Raw genomic sequence first — 20,081 nt, 5'->3', positions numbered from 1 at the left:
AGGTGAAATAGACATGTCAACTTATATTTGGTGTAATAATTTAACCATATATAATGTCACAGTGTATAAAATAATCTTAAATATATATAAAAATAAAATACATTCCACCAAATTTCTTAAAACAGTTTTTTTGAGATACTAATTTAAAAAAAGATACTAATTTATTTGTTGATTTTTTTATTTTGTTTTTATAATTTCAGATATATAAAGTTGCAAAAGTGGTGCAAAGTATTCTCATACTTCCCTAGTTGGCTTATTTGCTTTATCCCTGTGTGTGTAAATATATCTGTGTTTATGCATATATATACATTTTTTCTGACTCATTTGAGAAGAAACTACAGATGTGATGACTCTATATTTCTAAATCCTTCAATGTGTATTTCTTAAAAACACAGACAGTTCTTACATAAATACAACACAATCATCAAAATCAGGAAATTAATGTTGGTTCAATACTATTACCTAATCTATAGACCTTATTCAGATTTCACCAGTTTTCCCAATTATGTCCTTTATAACAAAAGAAAAAAATTTTTTTTCTGGTGCAAGATTCAGTTTAAGAGCACATGTTGCATTTAGGTGTAATGCTTCTTGTAAAGTATTTGTGTTTTCAAACTCTGTGTTTGTCTTTGACATCAGTATCTTCATCCTCACTGGAGCTACTTTTTGAGTCATCTAGACTTATTTTCTAGAGCTTATTATTTCACTTCTGCCCCTCTCTTTGAGATGCAGCACTTTGATTCTGATTATAGTAATGTCATTGGAAATATTATACCAGGCTACAAGTAAAGGACATTTATAATGAAACATTAAAATGCTTATTGTTCTCATTGACCACATATGTACATGTTTGGATTTCTACATGGTAGTATTTTACTACTTTTTAGAATTTTTTTTAATAAAAAGCTTGTTTATAGTGACATTCTCTCTGCATCTAAGAAATCATTCTTCTAAGAATTACTAAATTATCCAATATTCTTTAATCCATTTAAACCTATTTATACCTATTCTGTTAGTAGAGCCACCTAAGCATTTAAAATTAATATTGATTGGGTTTATTTTGAGCTGATGTGTCTTCTCTAAATAGTACTTTGTTAAAAAAAATAAAAGAATTGTAAGGATATAAATAGGCAATTTCTTCCTTAAAAAAGAAAAAAAAGCATCTCATCTTACATTAAGGCACATATAGTAATTCTCTATCCTGTCAGTCACATGCCAGACTCTAGAGTGGGCTTAAATTTTACTCATCACTGTGTGGCAGTGTCTTGGAGAGAAAACTACACAAAGGACTTGGATTACAGTACTTTTGGCACGTGGGTTAATAAATAATTTTAAATATTCACTAATTTTTAAATGTCCTATATGATTTTTTAGAAGTTCTTTTGTGATTACTATTATAATTTTATTAGATTAAACTTTATAGAGAGAAGAAATAATACCAAGATAGCCAAAAATTAGCTTTATAGTGGAGCAGATTAATTTATTTTACAACAACCAGAAATGAAAGATAAAATCACAGATCAAATAAAAACATGCACATGTATTGCTTGTGAAAGGTCAAATAGCAGTCTTAAAAACAAATCTAACTTTCATGCCTATATAATGTCATAGGTTGGATGTTATAATACGAAGTTTGTGACTAATGTAACTAATTTCTACAAACAGGTGAAAATCTATGCTTTTAAATAAGTATTGTACTTTCAAGTGTCACCTCCCAAAGATATTAATGCTGTTTGGAAAATCTTTGAGATTCGCTCTGGAGGCTGCAGTATATTTGTCAGTATAGATAGTGGATTAGGAAATGGACTCTGATGCCAAACTGCCTCATTTCAGATCTTAGTTTCTACTTACTATTAAGAGTCACCTTAGCAAAACTTCTTAAACTTCCTAACTTATTTATGCCTTAGTTTCCTTATTTGTAAAAGAGGGATATTAATATCTATTCAGATTCTGAGGCAGGTCATACAGGATATGAATGACACCTTCTAGTGTTGGGCAGTGCAGCACCTTGTACCTACTTGTGGGGTTTTCATGAACTTTGAATGAATTAGTATATATAGGACACTTAAGACACTGTCTTAAACACGTATGCTATGCACGTATTTGCTGCTCTTCTATTTAAAAATATCCTCGTGGTGGTGAATCTTTTGAGGATGGGTTATTATACTTGGCAGTGGTTAATTTGGAGTAATTTGGAGTCCCTTTTGTGAATAAGGAAGATCTTCAAAGTAATGACTATTTTCTTGTAGCATATAACCATTTAGCATTTATTCAACCCTTTCTTGCCTTTATTCTTACTAGTCTTATTTAAACTCTTAAAAATTTACCCCTTTGTAAGTGTACAATTCAGTGGTTTTTAGTACATTCAGAGAGTTGTGCATATATCATCACTATCTAGTTCAGAATATTTTCATCATCCCCCCAAAAAATCCTGTTCCTCTTAGTAGTCATCCCTGTCTTTACTCCCCTTTCCAAGCCTCTGGCAATCATGAATCTACTTTTGTTTCTATGAATTTGCCTATTATGGTCATTTCATATAAATGAAGTTATACAATAAGTGACCTTTGGTATTTGGCTTATTTCACTTAGTGTAATGTTTTCTAGGTTCATCCATGTTGTAACATGTATTAGTATGTCATTCCTTTGTATGGCTGAATAATATTCCATTGAATGGATATACCACATTTTGTTTATCCATCATTTGGTGGGCATTTCAGTTGTTTTCATTTTTTGGCTTTTATGGATAATGCTGCCATCAACATTCATGTACAAGTTTTTGGGTATATATCTAGGAGTAAAATTACTGGATCTTATGATAAGTCTATGTTTAACTTTTTAAAGAATTTCCAAGCTTTTTCACAGCAGATGTACCCTTTTACAATCCCACCAGCATTGTGTGAAGGTTCCATTTTCATCATATCTTTGCCAATACTTATTGTCTATCTCTTTGAATATAATAAACTTCCTGGTGTGGGTGTGAATGCTGTTCACTGTTCAATAACATACTTCCAACTTTTTAAAAAAACTTTTTGATTTTAGACTTTACTAGCTTCTAAATGTGGTGAGGATTTAGCTGTTGTACGACCTCCTCCCTGAAACAACTTAACCCTTCCCTTTCACCATCCTTCCTATTTTCCAGTCAGCTTTACCAGAGTTAGATCAGAATTCATTATTATGACCTACTATTATTTGCAGCTGAGCACTATGGTATTATCACATTTCCTTTCTTTTGATTTTTCTTGTGTTAAAATATACTGGGTTTTTTTGCCCTTTTTCCTCCTGTATCTGTGATTATTATTCCTAAATTTTTCTGTCAGCCTCTCAAAATTCCTCTCAGAACAGTTTAACATTAGTGATTCATTAGTTCCTTTTTCCCCTGGAGTCCACCAGTGTTCTCCATTTGGAATGTTTTTTTTCTAGGTCTGTGGCATTGGTGACATATTGAGACTTTTTTAAAAACTGTCATTCTGGGAGATTAGTCAGATACTTAACCTCTGGATTGATCTGAATTTCTTGACATGTGAGGTTTGTTCCAACAGGCCTATAAGAAAAGAAGTAGTAAATAATACGCTAAATTAAAAGAAGTGGTGTGGGTGATTTTTGTAAAACAATAAAGGAGAATGGAAGACCAATATTGCACACATGATACAGTAGTGATTACTTATAATGCTGTTTGTCTCAGAAATAACTTTATATTAAAAAATGATAAACCCTTTGTACTGTTGAATAGTACAGCAAAAAAGAAAAAAATATATATGTATTTTTTTGATGGCCTGTTAAAAAGTATACTCAGTTCAAGTAGGCCAAACTGCACCTCCTCAGTTTGGTGCTGTATCTAAATAGATATATAGGTATTAGAAATTCCTGTCAGCAAAAGTCCATGGGCATCACCAGTTAAATATTTTTGACCAAAAGCAGTCATTCTGTGAAAATGTTTTAAAGATAGTAGGAAGATGCAAAAATAAAATTAAAAAAATATTTTTATTTAAGTGACAAAGATTACATCTATTATTAGAACTATTCTTTCATTTTTACGGAAAAGAAATATATCCTATGTATGAGTACTTTGTCTTGTATAATTTTCTTCCTATTGAATTAATTATTACAGCTTGCTAAATAACTTGTGAAGTAAGCATAAAGGAGTATAATTAACTGGAGCTGCAGCAGTTATAGTACAATAGGAGGCAGATGTACCTACTGAAGGATAAAAATAATTACTTGAGAAATAGTAAAGTTAGAGTACTTTCGTGATAAGACAATTTCTCCCTTTTTGTTTCAATATTCACAGCATCCCACCATGAAATGTTCAGTTATGGCTAAGAGCCCTTTCCCCTAAAAAGAATAACCTTGTTATTTAGTGAAGTGGCTATTCACAGTAACTACAGGATTAATATTTTGAGCTCTCTTTTTCTCATTGTAAACACACCCTGGATTCTGTGGTGGCAGAAATATGTTGTACTTTTGTGTTCTAAAGACTTATGGTTCCTTATTTTTAATCTAGGAAAAGCTTAGGGGCTTAAATATTAATTATTAAGTTTTGAGGTATAGCTGTCTTTTATCCTTGGAAACATCAGTTTCATATAAATGAAAACCAGCAGGACATAAAAAGGTTAAATTTGGTCTCAGTACTTTCCAGTGTAACTTACTACAAGATCGCAACTCTTTTATTGTATGTGTGTGTTTTTAAATTACTGAATTTTCTAGAATGTTGAGGAGTTACTGTAGCAGACACACCCAGAAATTCAAGGGGTTTAACCTCATAAAAGTTTATTTCTTGCTCACTTCTGAGTCTAGAGAGGGTATTCCAGGTTGACTGGCTTCCATGTGGTCATGCAGGAGCCCTGACACCTTTTATCTTAGGACTGTGCCTTCCTCTGCATTCTGGAACCTCTCCATCCAACTGGCATGGAGAAGGCATACTTGTTTTTTATCCATTTTACTCCAGAAGTGACACCAATAACTTTTCACATTCTAGGGGTAAGAAGTATCATGTGGTCCCATTTCAGTGCCAACATGGTGGTGGTGAAGGTGGTGGGTGGGGTGCAGTTGAGAGGTTTCTTGCAACACCTCCCCAAACTAACACTACGCTTTGGACAGGGAGCATGAATCTTTGGTGGTCAGTTTACTATTCTGCTAAAAAATATTACTTCCCCTTTCATAGTGTTACTCAAAATTAATATTAGCTAGCTCTCGATAATGAGAAAACAGGAGGCAAGTGATTTTATGCCATAAATTCTTTACTATTCCTGAATTTCTCATTTCATTTTAAACCACCAAATATTTACTCCATTATAGTCATTTAATCTTACAGTCACTGAACCACTGTGCTTTAGAACTAGCTGAGATCTTAGTCATTTCTTCATTTGATAAATTAGGGAATAGGCTCAGAGAAATGGAGACACATTCCGAAGGTCACGCAGGGTGAGAACTAGGAAAAATAAGTCTCCTCTGTGCTAGTATTCTCTCCTCCATACTGTATCACCTTGGAAGGGTCTTCTTTTACAAATTCGTATCTCCTAGATTAATGCAAATTGTTTCCTCCGATTTCTTTCCTTTCAGTACCCTCCTAGGGTACTTACCCTGGAGAAAGGGGAATTTTAATTGATGTAGAGAAGAAAGAGTATCTGAATAGTATTTGTCATATTGTTATTATTTGGACCATAGTGGAGTGTCAAGGTGAAAATTAAGAAATTGTTTAACTCTGTTCATACTTAGTTCTAAACCTAAAAGGATTGTTTTATTTTATTTTTTTTAACTGAAGTTTTTTTTTTTTAAAGATTTTTATTTATTTATTGAGAGAGAGAGAGAGAATGGTAGAGAGAGAGCATGAGAGGGAAGAAGGTCAGAGGGAGAGGCAGACTCCCTGCTGAGCAGGGAGCCCGATGCGGGACTCGATCCCGGGACTCCAGGATCATGACCTGAGCCGAAGGCAGTCGCTTAACCGACTGAGCCACCCAGGCACCCAGGATTGTTTTATTTTAAATAACTCCCCCCACCACGTTTAAATAGCTCTCCAGCATAAAGTAATACAAACGCATTGCAGAAAATAAAGAAAAGTGTATGTTTAAAATGACATGTAATTTTACTTTCTAATAGTGGCCACAGTTAGTATTTTGAGATATTTCTTCCTGGTATCTTCTGTCATTGTTGAGTATAGGAAAAAATTTTTAATCTGTATTAAATAAACTTAACATGATATCCTAAGCATAGTCCCATGCTTGTAAATGTTGTTAGAAAATATATTTAATGGCTTTATAATTTTGTAGTAGACAGATGTACTGTATTAGGACTCATCTTTTGTTGGATTTTATATTTAAGGTGTCATAAATTACAGGTTTTTAAATAAATTTTAAATAAGTAATCTCGGGGGTTGGGCAGCCTCTCTTTGTCAGTGTGCATATTTCCTGAGATTATATAAGTAGATCCTTCTCTGCATAAGGTTGTTTTGTCTTCTCTGTGTTCCCCAAGTTCGTGCTAGAAATGGGGTACTTTGTTTACTTGCTTGTCTCTACTGGTTTGTAAAATTTTAGGGGATTGAAGTTTATCTTCTTTCATTTTTGTATCTCCATTACTCAGCACAGTGCCAGGAGCATAATAGGCCTTCCGTAAGATATATATTTTTTAATTTACCTTTAGTTCACTAGTGGCAAAAGAGGAGGGCACAAAATTTAGCTTCAGACCAAAGAAAGATACAGCTTACTGTTTTATACTCTGGTTCATTGTAGCTCTCTTATATTCTCCTTTTTCCACTCCTTTTTATTCTCCCCCTTTCTACTCTATTGTTTTAGCATCAGGACCATAGTTTGAGACAAGTCTAGCCACCTTCACGTTCAACTTATTCTTGTTCCTTTTTAAGGACTCTGAGGGTAGGGGGCACCTGGGTGGCTCAGTCGTAAAGTGTCTGCCTTCCGCTCAGGTCATGATCCCAGGGTCCTGGGATCGAGCCCTGCATCGAGCCCCGCATCGAGCCCCGCATCGAGCCCCGCATCGAGCCCTGCATCGGGCTCCCTGCTCGGCTCCCTGCTCGGCGGGGGGCCTGCTTCTCCCTCTCCCACTCCCCCTGCTTGTGTTCCCTCTCTCGCTGTGTCTCTCTCTGTCAAATAAATAAATAAAATCTTAAAAAAAAAAAGGACTCTGAGGGTAGGTTAGAGGTGTTAAATTTAATTTTTTTCAAAAATTTTAATTTTTGTTGTAAAGTTTTTCTTCCCTGAATAAAACCACCAAAAGACTTAAGCTTTTTTAATGGAACCCTTTAGATAGATTTCAAAGAAAGTGCATCTGTGTGTACATTTTATGTGCATGTATATAAGATGTTTGCATATGTAATGTATGTTTGTGTATTTATATGTCTGTGTATGTATTATGTGTAGGCCTACCTGGTTACTTAACTTAGGGGATGGAGTAGAAATGTTAAATATGTGATTGTTGAGTTCTCTATGAAACCTGAGCTCTATCAAGTTGTCTTTTTTAGTAGAAAGTTGTATAATTACAGGTTCTTTGATAGTTGGATAACACTCTCACAGTTACTCTGTCCCTGGCCTCTTTTGTGCACATATGTAAATATTTAATGGTTCTTTTCTAGTACAGCACAGATGCTTAAAATATTAATTGTGGTCAGCTAATTGTGTGGTTATTGGTACTCTTCTATTGAGAACAATAAGTCACAGCACCTTTCTTTATTTTAGAACACTGCCTCATGTTGCCCATGATAACGCAAAGGTGGACTGATTTCTAGTAAAGGCTTTTTAAAAATGGGACGTGACTGGGGCACCTGGGTGGCCCAGTCGTTAAGCGTCTGCCTTCAGCCCAGGTCATGATCTCGGGGTCCTGGATCGAGCCCCACATCAGGCTCCTTGCTCAGCGGGAAGCCTGCTTCTCCCTCTCCCACTCCCCCTGCTTGTGGTCCTGTTCTCACTGTGTCTCTCTCTGTCAAATAAATAAATAAAATCTTAAAAAAAAATGGGACATGACTTAGAAGCACAAACAAGTTTAGCTGTCTCGGGGTATTCTCAGATAAGTCATTTATGTTCTATTTACATTCTTGGAACTTCAGGCATTTAGGTTAGGAGACCACCCTTCCTGATTTTTTATGGTAAAAGGTTTTCCTGTTCTGAAGCACTGAGATCAGGATGGTTGAGGGGAGGGAGGTGCCAAGAAGCTGAGTTAGAAGGAGGCAACAATGCAGGTAGCCTGGATGGTGGCTTAGGATGATGTGTGGGGTTGGGGGCCTGCGGGGGGAGATACCCCCACTGCTGGCACAACTTAGGCCTTACTAGTGTTTGAAGTCAGGAGGTACAGGGATTGCTTACCACTCTTCCTGTAAAATAGCGGTTCTCAACTTTGCATATTAGAATCACTTGTAAGAATTAAAAAAAAATTCTGCACATGACACCAGTTAAATCAGATTCTCCAGGAGTGGAACCTAGGCATCAGTATTTTTAAAAGCTTCCCAAGAGGTTCACATGTGCAGCCAAGGTGAGAATCCCTGCAAAATTAAACTGCAGAGAGGATTTATTATATAGCTACTGGCTGTAGTTAGACCTCATCAATTATAATTAACCAGTTGGGAATTCCTGCTGGCTTCTTTCGGTAGCAAATGTTCATTGAACCTCAACCTTGTACCAAATTCTTATTAATTGCTAGGAATATAAAGATAAGATATGGTTGATAAAGAATTGCAATCTAGTGGAGGAGATAGGAATAACAAAAATGTAATATAGGGCATATCAGATATTTTGATAGAGGCGTTTTTAAGGTATTACTGGAAATACAGTAGTAGGAGCAGTTAATTCTGCCTGAGCCATGGAATATGGAATGGGGTAGAAATGAAATGAGAAGTGGTCAAGGTTTCACAGAGGAAGTGAAGAATTAAGAGTTTATCAGGTAGAAGAGGGAGGAAAGAGGAAGTTTTTGTAAGAAAGGTATTACCATGCAAAGATGTGAAGAGATTGAAGGAGTATGTATTCAGATATTTGTAGGTAGAAAGGTAGTTTAGGGTCAGGTGGTGAATTGCCTTATAAACAACATTCAGGAATATGGATGTTATCTTGCATGCCAGGTTGTCACAGGGTCAAATATGTACAGGGTCTAAATAGAAGCTGGTCAGATGTGAAGCAGTGGAGTGATAATGGAGGCCCTAGTAATCAGGACAGCATGGAGCTTGTTTAAAAGCATTTAAGTAAGAACTGTTTTTTAAATTTTAAATTCAAAATAAAATACAATTGGGGCGCCTGGGTGGCTCAGTCATTAAACATTTGCCTTCGGCTCAGGTCATGATCCCAGAGTCCTGGGATCGAGCCCTGAACTGGCTACCTGCTCCGCGGGAGGACTGCTTCTCCCTCTCCCACTCCCCCTGCTTGTGTTCCCTCTCTCACTGTGTCTCTCTCTGTCTAATAAATAAATAAAATCTTTTTAAAAAGTAAAATAAAATGGAATACTATTATGATGGAATGAATCTGTCAAATTCAAACTGCAAGGACCAGTTTGTAGTACCTTCAGTATAAGAGATGACTGTAGGATAAAAAAACAAGGAAAAGCTGTAAGATTTAATAGCATTTCTAAAGAAGTACCATAGCAATATAATTAAGAGTTGGGGTTGCCTGGAGATGTGGAGATGAGAACATGATGAAAAGGTTAGTGTAGTAATCTAGGTAAAATTTCCAGCAAGCCATAAATACTTTCAAATAAGGTAGCTTACGTTTGTTGGCTACTCATTTCCTCTACTGTTAAGCTGCCAGCATTGATCATACTTTCTCCCCAGCTCCATCTGTTATATTACTTTACTGCTCCCCATCTTCGTTGTCAAGGTTTTGTTTGTTTCTGCATTGGTTCGGATTTCTTAGGTTAACATTCTGATATTTCATAGAAACTTTCTTCTATTTCACCTGTAATTTAGCACTTCTGCATTTGGCTCTTGCTCCCAGCGTCTCACTGTGGGAAGACTCACCAAAGCAAGCTACTGGTTTTAGTTTACATTTGATGTCTTTAATGCCTGACACTTGGAACTAAGCTGAGTCTTGGATGGAGAACCACCATTTTTCTATTTATACGATGCTGGTCATTATCACCATCAGAAACATTGTGTGTTTGTTTAGATGGCTCCTTAGTCAAACACTTTTATTATTAGAAGCTTCCTCCTGTTTTTGGCCTAGCTTTCCTTTGGGTTCTACCACCTAAAATGAACAAGCATTAACATTTTACAATATTTATGTTGCTTTTTGCATCCTACTGCTTCCCTTATTTAACTGGAATCTATGCATTGTAAACTCGTAGTCTTCATATGTCTAAAATAATTTATTTTTCTTTCTTTTTCCCATTCATTCTGCAAATATTTATTGGCCATCTGCTCTTTGCCAGGAAATGTCTAACACCATTTCTTAAATGATAGTTTAGCCAATATAAAACTCAAGGACGACAGCTATTTTCCCTTAACAACTTGAAGATCATTAGCTTTATTGTCTTTTGTTCTCTGTTGCTGCTAATGAGAAGTTGCTATCAGTCTAGTGATTCCTTTGTTGGTAACCTGTCTTTTCTTTTATGGTTTTTCTCTTTATTCTTGCTGCTTTGTAGTTTGTATGGTATCCAGATATTAAATTTATTTTTAATTATCCTATTCATTATTATATACTTTCTTTTTTATTTTATTTTATGTTAATCACCATACATTACATCATTAGTTTTTGATGTCGTGTTCCATGATTCATTGTTTGCGTATAACACCCAGTGCTCCACGCAGAACGTGCCCTCTTTAATACCCATCACCAGGCTAACCCATCCCCCCACCCCCCTCCCCTCTAGAACCCTCAGTTTGTTTCTCAGAGTCCATCATCTCTCATGGTTTGTCTCCCCCTCTGATTTCTCCCCCTTCATTTCTTTTTTTAATTTAAATTCAATTAGCCAACATATAGTACATCATTAGTTTTTAATATATACTTTCTGTCTAAGGACTCTTCAAGTTGGAGCATTCTTAGCCTTGTCTCTTTAGTATTTCTTTGTCATTCCCATTGTTCTGAACTTCTAGCATTTCTGTTAGGTGTATGTACTTCTCAGTTTGTCTTTTATGTCTCTTCCCTTGTTTTAAAATATTTTTATCAGTTTATTTTTCTGTGCTACGTTCAGGGTCAGTTCTTCAGTACTTTTTCATTGGACAACTCTTTGGACAGGTTAATAGGTGAATCACTGGTAAGGAGTTTATGGCTGGTGGCCTTTTATGTATGTGTATATATACATACACGTGTGTGTGTGTGTGTGTGTGTGTGTGTGTGTGTGTGTGTGGATTTAATTAAATGAAGTAAGAGGACAGGTCATCTGTTGATAGGGATTTTTGGGTAAAATAAGTGAGACATAGAAAGTAGTGAAGGTCACCGAGATGAGTGTATCATTCATTTCTTGGTTAAAAAGCTTTTATCTAAGATTTTTAAAAATAAAAATTTAAGGAAAATAACTACTAATCATAATCTTGATGTTTTACCTCAGCATTAAAGAGAACTTAGTTGTATTAGCTGAAAACAGGTTTTTTTTTTTTTTGCTTGTTTTTCTACTTTATATTAGCAGAAGGTAAAGAAGAGAGGTCTGAGAGTTGAGAGACCTGTGTTTCAGACTTGGTTCTGCCAAAGCTTTTGATTAGTTATTTTGCCAGTTTTTTAAATTTATAAAATAGAAATAAGAGTATATACCTTATGTATTTTTTTAGTACTGTATGGTTTTTATGAAGATTGTTGAGATGATTGATTATAAAAATATTTTGAAAACCACAAACATTGTTTATAAGATACGAGATTCAAAAGTAGTGTAACCTATAGATTTAAATTATTTTGGAAGTGCCACTTTTATGCTATTTTTTCCAAATTAAAGTAGGTAATGTGTTAGATGTATAGCATTAATTTTTAGAGAAGATGTATATGTGCTTTTCTTTTTAAAATAGTCACCAATTCTAAGCATTTTATTTTACTTGGTTTGTCGCAGTGAATTAACTTGCTAAAGGATTTTTAGAAAAACATGTGGATAAAATATTAGTCATTTCAATTAGATCATATTTGTATCATACAAATATCTAATTTAGTAATAGTAAATAGTAATATAAAAAATTTCTATATTTGAATAATTTATAGAGATTTATTGTAAGAATAACTGCTCTTTGTAATCTAAAGTAGATGACATTTTTGTCCTTTTAAAGGCACTAGAACTAAACTTTATTAATTTGATACAAGATTACTTAAATTATGCTTTATCTTTTTCTTGCTTGACAGGCAACCAGATAAACTGGTGGTAGTTTGGACAAGAAGAAGCCGAAGGAAGTCTTCTAAGGTTTGTCTCTTTTCTCAATTTCTTTTTTTTTTTTAAAGATTTTATTTATTTATTAGAGAGTGAGTAAGAGAGAAACAGCATGAGAGGGGAGAAGGTCAGGGGAGAAGGTCAGAGGGGAAGCAGGCTCCCCGCTGAGCCGGGAGCCCGATGCGGGACTCGATCCCAGGACCCTGGGATCATGACCTGAGCCGAAGGCAGTCGCTTAACCAACTGAGCCACCCAGGCACCCTCTTTTCTCAATTTCTTACCCAAATGTTGCATTTAACTTTTAATCAAATTATGAAGCTTCTCTGGTCCTAGTGTAGAATATTTTAATATATTACTTGATATTTTGGGTTATTTCTAATTATCTAATCTACTAAAATGATTGATCAGGCATTGTGATCATGTAACTACAGTTCTGAAAATGGGAGTCAGATACCTGAGTTTTGATCTTGGATGTGGTAGCCTTGAGTAACATCATTGTAATTTAACTTCTGTACACAATGGTAATCATGAATTAATGATTAAATAGGTAACACTTACAAAATTGTACCTGGGATTGTTTATTCAGATTCCAAGAGGACGAAATTAAGGCAAACTTAAATGATGAGTGGGGCTCCTGGGTGGCTAATTCGGTTAAGCGTCTGCCTTCGGCTCAGGTCATGATCCCAAGGTCCTGGGATCAAGCCCTGCGTTGGGCTCCCTGCTCAGCTGGGAGCCTGCTTCTCCCTCTGCCTCTGTCTGCTGCTCTGCCTATCTGTGCTCTCTATGTCTCTGTCAAATAAATAAATAAAATCTTAAAAAAAAAAAAATGATGAGTTATCTGAGTCCATTGCTGGGTCGCAGGAGGAAAGGAGTTGGATTTTTCAAAGGTTTTAATTTTTTGCACTTAAAGCTTTGTGGGAGTATAGAACAGAATTTTTAAATGTTCAATAACAATTCTGCAGATATCTTAAAAATTTATTCTTTAGATAAATATGAATATATTTTTATAAGCAACAATAACTATAAGCATGTTTAAGTGGATATTGCTTTTTCCATAAGTAGTCCTGTGTGAGGAAAAAAATTATTCTTTTTAATTTAAGTTTAATTTAATTAAATTTCGGAATTTTTAATATTTCAGGGACATCTTGTCAAATTTTTTTATTCAGCTAAAATTATATATAGATCTTAATTATACAATGTAATGAGTTTTGATTAATACATACTTGTGTAATAGTACTCCTATTAGGATGTAGAATATTTTCATCACTTTTTCCTTTGTGTCTTCTTCTAGTTAATTGCCAACTCTCAGGGGCAACCACTATTCTGATTTTTCTATCACCATAGAGTAGTTTTGCCTGTTTTTGAATTTCATATAAATGGAATCATACAGTAGTCCTGTGTTATGCGTGATTTCTTTTGCTCAACATAATGTTTTTGAGTTTTATTCATGCTGTTGTGAATATTGGTAATTTTTTTTATTAGTGAGTAGTATTCCATCGAGTGAATACACTGCAGTTTGATTATTTATGCCCCTGTTGATGATTTGATTCATTTCTAGTGAATATCCTGAATATTCACTACTGTGAATTCTGGTATAAATACTACTGAAACAGTATTTTAGGGGATAAATATTTTAATTTCTCTTGGGCAAATACATAGGAATGGAATTCACTGGGTAATAGTGTCGGTACATTTTTAACTTTTAAAATGTATTTCCAGCAGCCACATAGGAAAGGTACAGGGCATCATATCATGAATGACATCATCTTCAAAGCATACATTTATAGTTTTGGGGCATTGTATTTTAGACCTGTAATATTTTCTTATTCATTTACACTGATATGAGAAAGGTTCTGAAAATAGACTTAGGGTTTTCTCTGTTTTGCTGGATATTTGTCACTTTTTGCCTATGGGTCTTAGGCTTTTGTGGAAAGGAACAATAAAAGGTCATCCACTAAGTATGATAGATGAATATGACTATAACTGTGGATGTTAGACCCTATGTGCTTTTAGCTATCAAATGAAAAGTGATTACCTCCTTTTAATAATCAGATACTAATTATTTTCTAAAAAAATATGAAACAGTGAAATAGATTATAGGTCAATTCAGAATACATAGCCCTATTTGAAGTTAAATACACATTTATTTAATTGCATTTTTGAAAGTCAATCAGATAACTTTTAGGCCCAGATTATTTTTCATATTATATCAAATATTGATTGAATCTAGACGGTGAAGTCCAAATGTTTGAGGCTGCAGGTTGATTTTTCTCAGAATGCAATATTTTCTAGAAGGAATTATTTCTTGGACTACTGTCCAGTTATGATACTCTTAATATTTCAAATCCCTTCTGTGTATTTCAGAATCATTGTGTCTTCTCTTAAAACATGATAGATGTATTTCTTTTGAAAAATTAGTGAGAACCCACCATGTGTTAAGCTCTTTACAGCAAGTGCATAGCATGTTCATGCATATGTGAAATGCTGTTTTATAAATTGTACAGAACACCCAAAAGAGGACTTAAAAATCCAGTTCCAGAAATTATGAAAGAAATGATTATGACATTATTCTAAAAGTTAAGCAAATAAATGGTTCTTTTAATCTTAGGAAATGTGAAATCCATGACATTTTGGAATTCTTTAATAAAAAACTTGTGTCCCCAGCTATTATTTTTTTTTAATTAGCTATCAGTTATACTAAATCCAAAGACTAGAACCACTTTTTTCTTCTGAAAGTCAGTTCTATTTTCTGATGGTTTTTTCTTTAAAATATACATTATATGCTGCTGAGTCCCATTGAAGTCACTGAGGGGGGATAAAAGAGCTCTGCAACCATTGGCCATTTACTTTTAACTGTGTTTTTGGAAAGAGTTTGAGTTGTACAGTGATCAGTTTTGGTTTTTGTCATCCGTATAGCTTATTATTTCTCTTTCCTGATTCTTTTTTTATATTGATAGATTGAAACTTATAACTGAGACACAGATAAATGTCAGATTAGAGAATAAATAAGGCATACTATCTTATTTAAAGTTTAGTTCTCAGTGCTCACTTCCTATGGGCACATGTCTATCTTTATAGCTAAATATATAATCAGAATTCATTGCCGACTCATTTTTTATTGAGAAAATAATTACCATGGATAATTAACACAATATGCAGCTTCCCTGCCTCTTCTCTTCAAGTCATGGCATTTATAATAAAGATTTTGTCCGGCTGCAGTTGATTTATATATGCTTAAATAAATTGTTTTTCAATAAAACATAGGACAGTAGGAAGCAGGGCAATTATGATAGTCCCCCCCAAATTATGGCAGAGTAGTATGTTGCCTTAAATATGGTTTTCCAAGTAGAAATTTAAGCTCACGGAGAGATGGGAGAATTTCAAAGGGAAACCAGAGCTTTAAAGTCCTTACAAGTGGGGTGCCTGGGTGGCTCAGTCGTTAAGCGTCTGCCTTCTGCTCTGGTCATGATCCCAGGGTCCTGGGATGGAGCCCTGCATCGGGCTCCCTGCTCAGCAGGAAGCCAGCTTCTCCCTCTCCCACTCCCCCTGCTTGTGTTCCCTCTCTCACTATCTCTCTCTCTGTCAAATAAATAAATACAATCTTTAAAAAATAAAAAAATAAAGTCCTCACAAGCCTTTTGATGGTATTACCACCTTTACTGCCTTGCTCTCTGGTTGTGCCTCCAGCATTTTACAATGTGCTGTGATACCAGGAGGGGAAGGTACAGTTGCAGAGCTTTGCCTTAATGGCAACAAGTCTAAGGTAACTTTATATGTGACATCTTAAATATACGGGTATATGCGGTTGTATAAGTTGAAAATTATTTAACAACTGACAACTATAAATTTTTAGTGGAATATTTTATTTTGTAAGAATCAGAAATAATAAGGGAATATTTACTCTGTGTTTAGTACCGTATTAGGTACAAGTCTTTTAGGGAAGATATGACATGAAATAATTAGAAAATAAGGCATTTTATAGGTTTAGGACCCTAAATTGAGAAATGTTACCTTTTTCCTAGGTCTGCTTTGGCATGTCAAATGATCTGTCATATGATTAAAAAGTGAGAAAAATTGTATAAGGGGAACTGGATAATGTGGCCTACTCCTTTGTACCATTATCTGCACTAGGATAGCTGGCAAATAAAGAAATAACCTGCCTCTCCTAACTATACAAAAAGCTGAATAGCTGTACTTGTGTTTCTGTGCCTAATTATTTTCTAAAGAATCCTTTCTGTTACTCTCAGTGAAAGCTGATCACGGTTCTTGTAGTGCTAATGTTTGCCAATATGATGTGCTTTTTCTAATCAAGTTCTTAAGAACCTAAATTAACATTCCCATGGATTTGTACAATTAGATGTTTATTACCCATATTGGGTATTTTTACCCAATTTAGTGTTCACTATTTATACCCGCTGGGCCTTTCATTCTTTTTCTAGCTTCAGAGTCTTGAATTCTGTTTGAGGTGAAAGTTGTAGTAAGCTCTTTGAAAATAGGAATACTTGCTTTTTTCATGTTTGCTACTGTGTACGTTCCTGGTTTCCTCTCCAGTAGAATTTACTTGGTTCTTTTTTTTTTTTTTTTAAGATTTTATTTATTTATTTGACAGAGAGAGACACAGCAAGGGAGGGAACACAAGCAGGGGGAGTGGGAGAGGGAGAAGCAGGCTTCCAGTGGAGCAGGGAGCCCAGTGCGGTGCTCAATCCCAGGACTCTGGGATCATGATCAGAGCCGAAGGCAGACGCTTAACGACTGAGCCACCCAGGTGCCCCTTACTTGGTCCTTTTTTCTGCCTACTATATAATAATTAGCTAACATTACACAACTGGTAGTGCCAACTACTCAGCTGGACTAATTGATTTTGTTACAGTGTCCTAACTTAGCCAGGTTGTACAGTCTCTAAAAGGAATAACAGAAAGCCAGAGCTCTAACTTGGTTGGATGTTTTTTGCTGGGGAGAGAGGAGCTGGATAGAATGGTAAGAAAATGACAGCATGCTAGCAACTTGGGAACTTGCACCCTTACATCTTTTTTTAATTAAAAAAAAAAAGATTTTAGTTTGTTAAGCAGATTGTATTTTTGTTTGTTGAACAATCTTATTTCTGAGATCCATGACTAAGGACTGAAAGGTCATTTAGAAGACCAGCATTAGGGTACCTGAGGAAATTATCTGATATTACCATCTACTAACGCTGCCCAGTTGTTAGTCTCTGCATTCCTTGCTTTTCATCTCTGTATCATCCAATAAATGTCAAGACCTTAGGGATAGAAAACTATATTCTTGACTACTGTGTGAATCAGAGAATAAAGCTGCGTATGATGTTGGTTAGGTAAAGAAATCTGAACTTGGAAATCGTGGAGGTGGTTCTATTACTGATTACTAGTATGGGTTCAGGAAAGTGGTTTACTCTTTAATTGCTTTAGTGTCATTATCTGGATTAGATCTCCTAAGGATATCTTGAAGTCTAAAGTTCTTTGATGGTCATTTTTTCATTAAGAATTTTACAAAGAGGGGGTGCCTGGGTGGCTGAGTCGGTTGGCTCAGCCATGGGTCATGGGTCATGAGATCGAGCCCCAAGATGGGTTCTGGGCTCAGTGGAGAGTTTGAAGATTCTCTCCCTCTGCGCCCTTCCCCCACTTGCTCACACTCTTTCTTTCTCAAGTAAATAAATATTTTTTAATTTTATTTTTTTAAAGATGAGGGCTTTTTTTTTTTTAAAGATTTCATTCATTTATTTGGCAGAGAGAGAGAGAGCACACGTAGGCAGAGAGGCAGGCAGAGGGAGAGGGAGAAGCAGGTTCCCCACTGAGCAGGGAGCTGGATGCAGAGCTCGATCCCAGGACCCTAGGATCATGACCCGAGCTGAAGGCAGACGCTTAACTGACTGAGCCACCCAGGCACCCCAAATAAATCTTTTTTTAAAAAAAGAATTTTACAAATACTTTATCTTTTCTGCTGTGGCTAATAAGGAAAATCCAGCTATTACACTCTTCTTATGTTTTTATTCTATGGGGAGGCTATGAAAATATAATGATGGTGAGTTTGAAGAGACCAGAGTAATGGCCTGATCTACCATGACAGTACATGAGGTGACACAGAATTGTCATAAATCTTCAATATTAAGTATGTAGAATATGTAGAGAGGGGTTTTGATTAAGGATTATCTAAAGTAAGCAGAAATTTACTTTTCAAAATGGAGATTGTTTACTATGTGGAGTTTTTGTTCTAGGATTGTCAGTAGGCATATTTCCATAAATAGAAGAATAGAGGAATCTCTGGAGATACTTTTTAATCAACAGCACTCAGCTCTTTACCTTTGGGTATGGTGTGCTCAGTCTGTTGTGGTGATTCTCTATTGCCCTTTCCTTACCTGAAGTTTTGTGATTGGAGGGCAATGGAGAGAGAATAGAGGGAGAATTATTGACAATTTACAGGTTGGAGTCAGGGGAATGCTGCTAAACCTATATCTTATGCTGGTATTTTAAGTAACAAGATACGATATGATTTGAATGGACATAAATTTCCATGATCTTGATCCTTTCTCAGTTCCATTTCGTGGGTTCAAATCCAGCTTCTGCAACTTGCTTGCTGTGAGATCTTGGGCCAGTCTGTGCCTTAGTTTTCTCATGTTAAATTTGTTCCATGGCACACATCTTGCACTCGTATAACTTCTTTCCTGTTATCGTGGAAGAATTGTCTGTACTTCTGGCAAAGGCCAGTCTGTCTCCTTTTCTATCATTAAGGACATCACTCTAGTAATTCTTTCTCTTTTGCATCATTAAATTTTCCATCTTAACTGGATATTTCCCATCAGCATTAAACTTTTTTCTCTTACTAAAAAATTCTCTCTGCCACTATTTACCACTAGCGCCAGACTATTTTTCTCTTTCTCTTTCAGCAAAACACCTCAATATCTAAGAAATACAATATCTTTAATTTCTTTTTTCCTATTCTTTCTTGAACCCATTCCAATCCAGGTATTTGCTCCTATTATTTCACTGAAACAGCCTTTGTGAAATCAGTAATGGCTTCTGCTTTGTTAAATCCAATGGTCATTTGTCCTATCTAACCTGCCATCAGGATTTGGCACAGGTGATTGTTCCCTTCTCCATGAAACATTTTCTTCCCTAGACTTTCAGGATACCACATGCCTTTGGTTTTCCTTCTGCTGTACAGACCTTTTGCTGCGTCCACCTCATTTCTTGGACCCGTTGTTGTGCTCCAAGGTTCATTTCTTGAACGTTTATATTCTCTAGCTGTACTCCTTCCCTTGGGATCACATCCATTCTTAAGCTTTAAGTATCACCTGTGTGCTAATGATTCCCAGATTTATTACTCTAGGCACATACATCCAACCGCCTTTTTGAACATCTACACCTGAATATGTAATAAGCATCTATTCTCTTTTAGTTTTGATTTTTTAAAAATTTCTTCAATTAACTTTCTTATCCAGCTTTGGCTAGAAATGCCACCACAAAGAAAGAACTATAGTGGTGACCCCCAAATTTGGGGGGTCCTTAGGGAACCATGATAAACAAGATTTACAAGAAAAAAGAATCTTGAAAATTACATGTGTTAGAAATACTAAGTCTATAAAAACTGCCTTCAGGCGCCTGGGTGGCTCAGTCGTTAAGCGTCTGCCTTCAGCTCAGGTCATGATCCCAGGGTCCTGGGATCAAGTCCCACATCGGGCTCCCTGCTCAGCGGGGGACCTGCTTCTCCCTCTGCCTCTCTCTCTCTCTGTCTCTTATGAATAAATAAATAAAATCTTTAAAAACAAAAACAAAAACAAAACTACCTTCTTCTTT

At 35.5% G+C, this 20,081-nt stretch overlaps 1 protein-coding gene across 12 annotated transcripts in view; it reads left to right on the top strand.

Annotated features, from left to right (window-relative positions):
• Positions 1 to 20,081, top strand: part of EHBP1 (EH domain binding protein 1) — a 366,839-nt gene that overhangs the window by 64,085 nt on the left and 282,673 nt on the right. For all 12 annotated transcript variants that reach the window (XM_027623542.1, XM_027623541.1, XM_027623544.1 and 9 more), the window contains one exon: positions 12,249 to 12,306. In XM_027623542.1, the coding sequence (XP_027479343.1) occupies positions 12,249 to 12,306 (58 nt within the window). The remainder of the gene's footprint in view (positions 1 to 12,248; positions 12,307 to 20,081) is intronic.

This window comes from Zalophus californianus, chromosome 8 (genome assembly GCF_009762305.2).
Source record: "Zalophus californianus isolate mZalCal1 chromosome 8, mZalCal1.pri.v2, whole genome shotgun sequence".
NCBI lineage: Eukaryota > Metazoa > Chordata > Mammalia > Carnivora > Otariidae > Zalophus > Zalophus californianus.
The sequence above is the reverse complement of the archived record's forward strand: the minus strand, read 5'-3'. Positions and strand labels throughout refer to the sequence as shown.